Genomic DNA, 3,317 nt, shown 5'->3' with positions numbered 1-3,317 from the left:
GCATTGGCTGTGTGAAGTCAACATAGCAGTCATAACCTGCTTGATTTACTTTGATTCCCAAAACCCATCAATTGCTTAACACAGCCATGATAGTTGCGTAAAACTGGTAAACGATTTTCTTACAACACTGCTATTAGCATTGGTGTCTTGCCCAGATCATATGGTTACTGATATGAACCACAACTTTTTTCACACTAAATAACCATGCTTTTTTATTTGTTAAAAACTGTAGCAGTTTTTGCTTAAAACCATAGGATTTTGGGAAGGATTTTTTGCTTAAGAAATAACCACATCAGATGCTTTTTTCAGTAATCCACATGAGAAAGGGAGATGCAGCATAGCTTTTGTGTATAAACTAGAAAGAAAGTGAAGAAAAGAGTCAAAAGAATTCAGGGAATAGTTTTCTACAGTTTTTTAGATGGAAGAGTTGAGCAAACCTGGCCTCATGTGATTGATTTTTTTCTTCTGTTGTGAGTTTTGTCCGTCAGTTTGGATCTGCTGACTAGCCCTTATGCCGCCATTGCAGGAATAAGGAAGCTTTCTGGATCTTGGGAAGAGAAAACCCTAACTTGATGAAGAAGAAGATGGGTACACGGGGGAAGGGGTTAGGTATCGTCAGGAGAAGGGGGCGATTTTGGGAGGGAGCGGAAGCACGTGAGGGGAGGCGCAGACCAGGTGAGGAGAGCGCGTTGTGGCGTGGACTGGCTAGTTTTCCTTTTTGTCAGGGGGGACCAAATTTTTTTTTTATGACAGGCCGCCACGGGATGCTAGGGAGCACCTGGCCGTTCCCTAGCCGCGTCCAAATCCTTATGACCGCTAACCCGTGATCAGTCATCGTCTACTTGTTCTTTTTTTCTTCAAAAGAAGAGAGTGATATGTCGCAGCACATTAACTTTTACTACATACTTACAACACTCGAGGAACAAACGGTCCACAAGCATCACGCCAACACCAAACAAGAGCAAAATCACAAGGTAAAAGTAGTGGCGCGACCGGGGTACGTTGAGAGCACGGCGAGCTAGAGGGTGGGGACGCGGAAGAACCTGCCGCGGCACATGCAGCGGTAGGCGATGGGGCACGACTCGGAGGCCTCGGCGCACCGGAAGCTGACCATGACCCGCTTGCACGGGGCGCACGCCCCGCACGCGTGCGCGCAGTCCGGCAGCCGCGACCCCGTCACCGCTCGCTCCTTGAGCGTCATCATCCCTTGCTCCTCCTCCCCCTCCCGCGTCGCCTGGCCCCGCTTCTCCTGATGGGACGGTGATGCCGCCTGCCCTCCGTCGTTGTCGTCCCGGCCTGCGGTTCCGGACGGCGTCGCCTCACGGCCAGGTCGTAGGCCGTCGGCGCCTGAACCTGCATAGTGCACGTAACGTGTCAATTGCCACATGCGCCATGTCAGCTGCTGGTAAGTAGCAAGAGTCCTACGCACGCAGTGGCGTGTCCACGCGACGCAACGATCGACTGGCTGGCTTACTTGGTGTGGTTCTGGCGCCATGGGTCACGCACGAGCACGACGCCAATGCCATGGCCAGCGCAAGGGCCAGCGCCGGCGCCCACCGAGCTCCCACGCCAGCAGGCCTCCTCATTAAACCGGCTAGCACCACAGCAGGAACTGAGGAAGCCAGAGAGCAGACAGCGAGACTGAGCAAGCTAAGATAGCTAGGCGATGCTCGCGAGCGCTTGCTTATATACACACACACGTACGCATGCACGCTTCAGAGTCAGAGAGGAGACTGATGCGCGTGCAAGGGCAAGCGATCATAAATAACAGTGGAGTGGAGATACGTCGGCTCACATGGAACCCTTGTGCGTGCATGCGTGCAGCCAGCGAACACGAAGAAGACGAGGCGTAGTAGATGTGCCCACTAGCAGACAGTGTGTGATCGATCGATCGATCGATTCCCACCTGGCACGTATTTATGCCCCTCATCGCCGCGCCGCTGGGCGTCGCAGCAATGCAGTTATTGCGCCGCCGCAGAAGAGCAGCCGGGGTAGAGGCCGGCCGAAGGAGGACGACGTCGCTTCCCGTGGACATACTTTATGTTTATATATACTGTAACACTGCTCCGCTGAAACTCTTCTGAAATCCTGAGCGCGACCGAATATATCCGTGTATATTCTGCTCTGCTCTGCTCTGCCGCGCCTCTTTGGTTCGGTTAATGTACTGGTACAACAACTCTGGTCAAGCTGGGCCCGGCATCAATGCAGCTGCGAGCTGCTCTGTTGCGCAGTTTAATGGCGCGCATTTAAGCTGTGCATGGACCGGCTGCTACCACGCCGACGTGTCTGACGCTGCCAAGTTCTTTGTGGTGTGCGTCTGACACGGTGGTGACACTTGTTTCATGTGCATCGTGGGTCTGATGGGTGGAATTAGATTGAGTTCGTGGGATACCAGCTTCTGGATGAGCGAATAGGCTCTTCCCAGATAACCACAACAATTCGTATCAAACGAAACCTAATTCCATCCATCCATTAGATGGGAAGGGGGCTATGAACTGAAAGCCTGAGACTTACTGGGTTGGAACCACCTGAGCAGGAGAGTGCCAAGTCTGAAACTTGTTGCCGCTTCAGTCTGTATTGAAATCTGCACTACTTGAATTTTTTTTGCGGAAAACTTGAGCTAGTTCCTGGAGCAACACCACAACGGTGGAGATGAATGAGGAGGCAGTCATTGTCTGCTCTTCAGTAAAATGGGGCTCACTGAAAGGCAAGGTGGGCTTCAATGTCATCCCTCGTCCATCTGTAGCCTGGACACTTTTGCTCTCGCTCTGAAATCTTATGTTGCTCTGCACTATTGTAAGCCTCGAATCTGCCGCTCATGTATGAAAAATATACTGCACTACTCTGGAACCTCAAAGCTCCAATAAGAGCGACGGTTGTTGCTCGTGGTGTGAGAACATGGAATGGAATAGAACTTCATTACGCGGCGGTCACTCCAGCGGCGGAGTGTTAATGGAAAAAAGAGGACGAGACCCTTCAGATTATTCAATAACAAAGGCAATTTACGTGCACTTACGTACCGGATCCGTGGCGCAATGGTAGCGCGTCTGACTCCAGATCAGAAGGTTGCGTGTTCGATTCACGTCGGGTTCAATATCCCGAACAATAATCCGGTCATTTTTTCCTAGTTGGTTGAATGCAATAACCTTTTTTTTTAATATAACGGTTCCTTCTTGACATATAACTGAGCTAGTGGTGGTTCATTTTTCAGTGTTTTAAGTGTTGGTTTATTTATTTATTTTGAATTTGTGTTGGTGGGTTCAATATCTTGAACAATGAGAACTAGGTTGTAGCCTAGTGGCAAAGGGTCACAGTGG

At 50.7% G+C, this 3,317-nt stretch overlaps 1 protein-coding gene and 1 non-coding gene across 2 annotated transcripts; one reads left to right on the top strand and one right to left on the bottom strand.

The window, feature by feature from the left end:
• Positions 1–831: 831 nt before the first annotated feature.
• Positions 832–1,895, bottom strand: LOC123041481 (protein EPIDERMAL PATTERNING FACTOR 2). Its single transcript, XM_044464082.1, has 2 exons — positions 1,475–1,895; positions 832–1,353 (listed from the first exon to the last, which is right to left on the bottom strand). The coding sequence occupies exons 1-2, from the start codon at positions 1,584–1,586 to the stop codon at positions 1,019–1,021; spliced, it is 447 nt and encodes a 148-aa protein (XP_044320017.1). The 5' UTR covers positions 1,587–1,895; the 3' UTR covers positions 832–1,018.
• Positions 1,896–3,021: 1,126 nt separating this feature from the next.
• On the top strand, positions 3,022–3,093 carry TRNAW-CCA (transfer RNA tryptophan (anticodon CCA)). Its single transcript has one exon. It is a non-coding gene; the product is annotated as a tRNA-Trp (tRNA).
• The last annotated feature ends 224 nt before the right edge of the window (positions 3,094–3,317 follow it).

This window comes from Triticum aestivum, chromosome 2B, assembly GCF_018294505.1.
Source record: "Triticum aestivum cultivar Chinese Spring chromosome 2B, IWGSC CS RefSeq v2.1, whole genome shotgun sequence".
Taxonomy (NCBI): Eukaryota; Viridiplantae; Streptophyta; class Magnoliopsida; order Poales; family Poaceae; genus Triticum; species Triticum aestivum.
The sequence above is the reverse complement of the archived record's forward strand: the minus strand, read 5'-3'. Positions and strand labels throughout refer to the sequence as shown.

Bases quoted from the DNA above. Each gene is read 5' to 3' on its own strand.
- LOC123041481 (XM_044464082.1), bottom strand. From the start codon at position 1,586: ATGAGGAGGCCTGCTGGCGTGGGAGCTCGGTGGGCGCCGGCGCTGGCC. The intron at 1,354-1,474 runs GTAAGCCAGCCA...TGCACTATGCAG, and splicing joins TGGCGCCAGAACCACACCAA to GTTCAGGCGCCGACGGCCTA.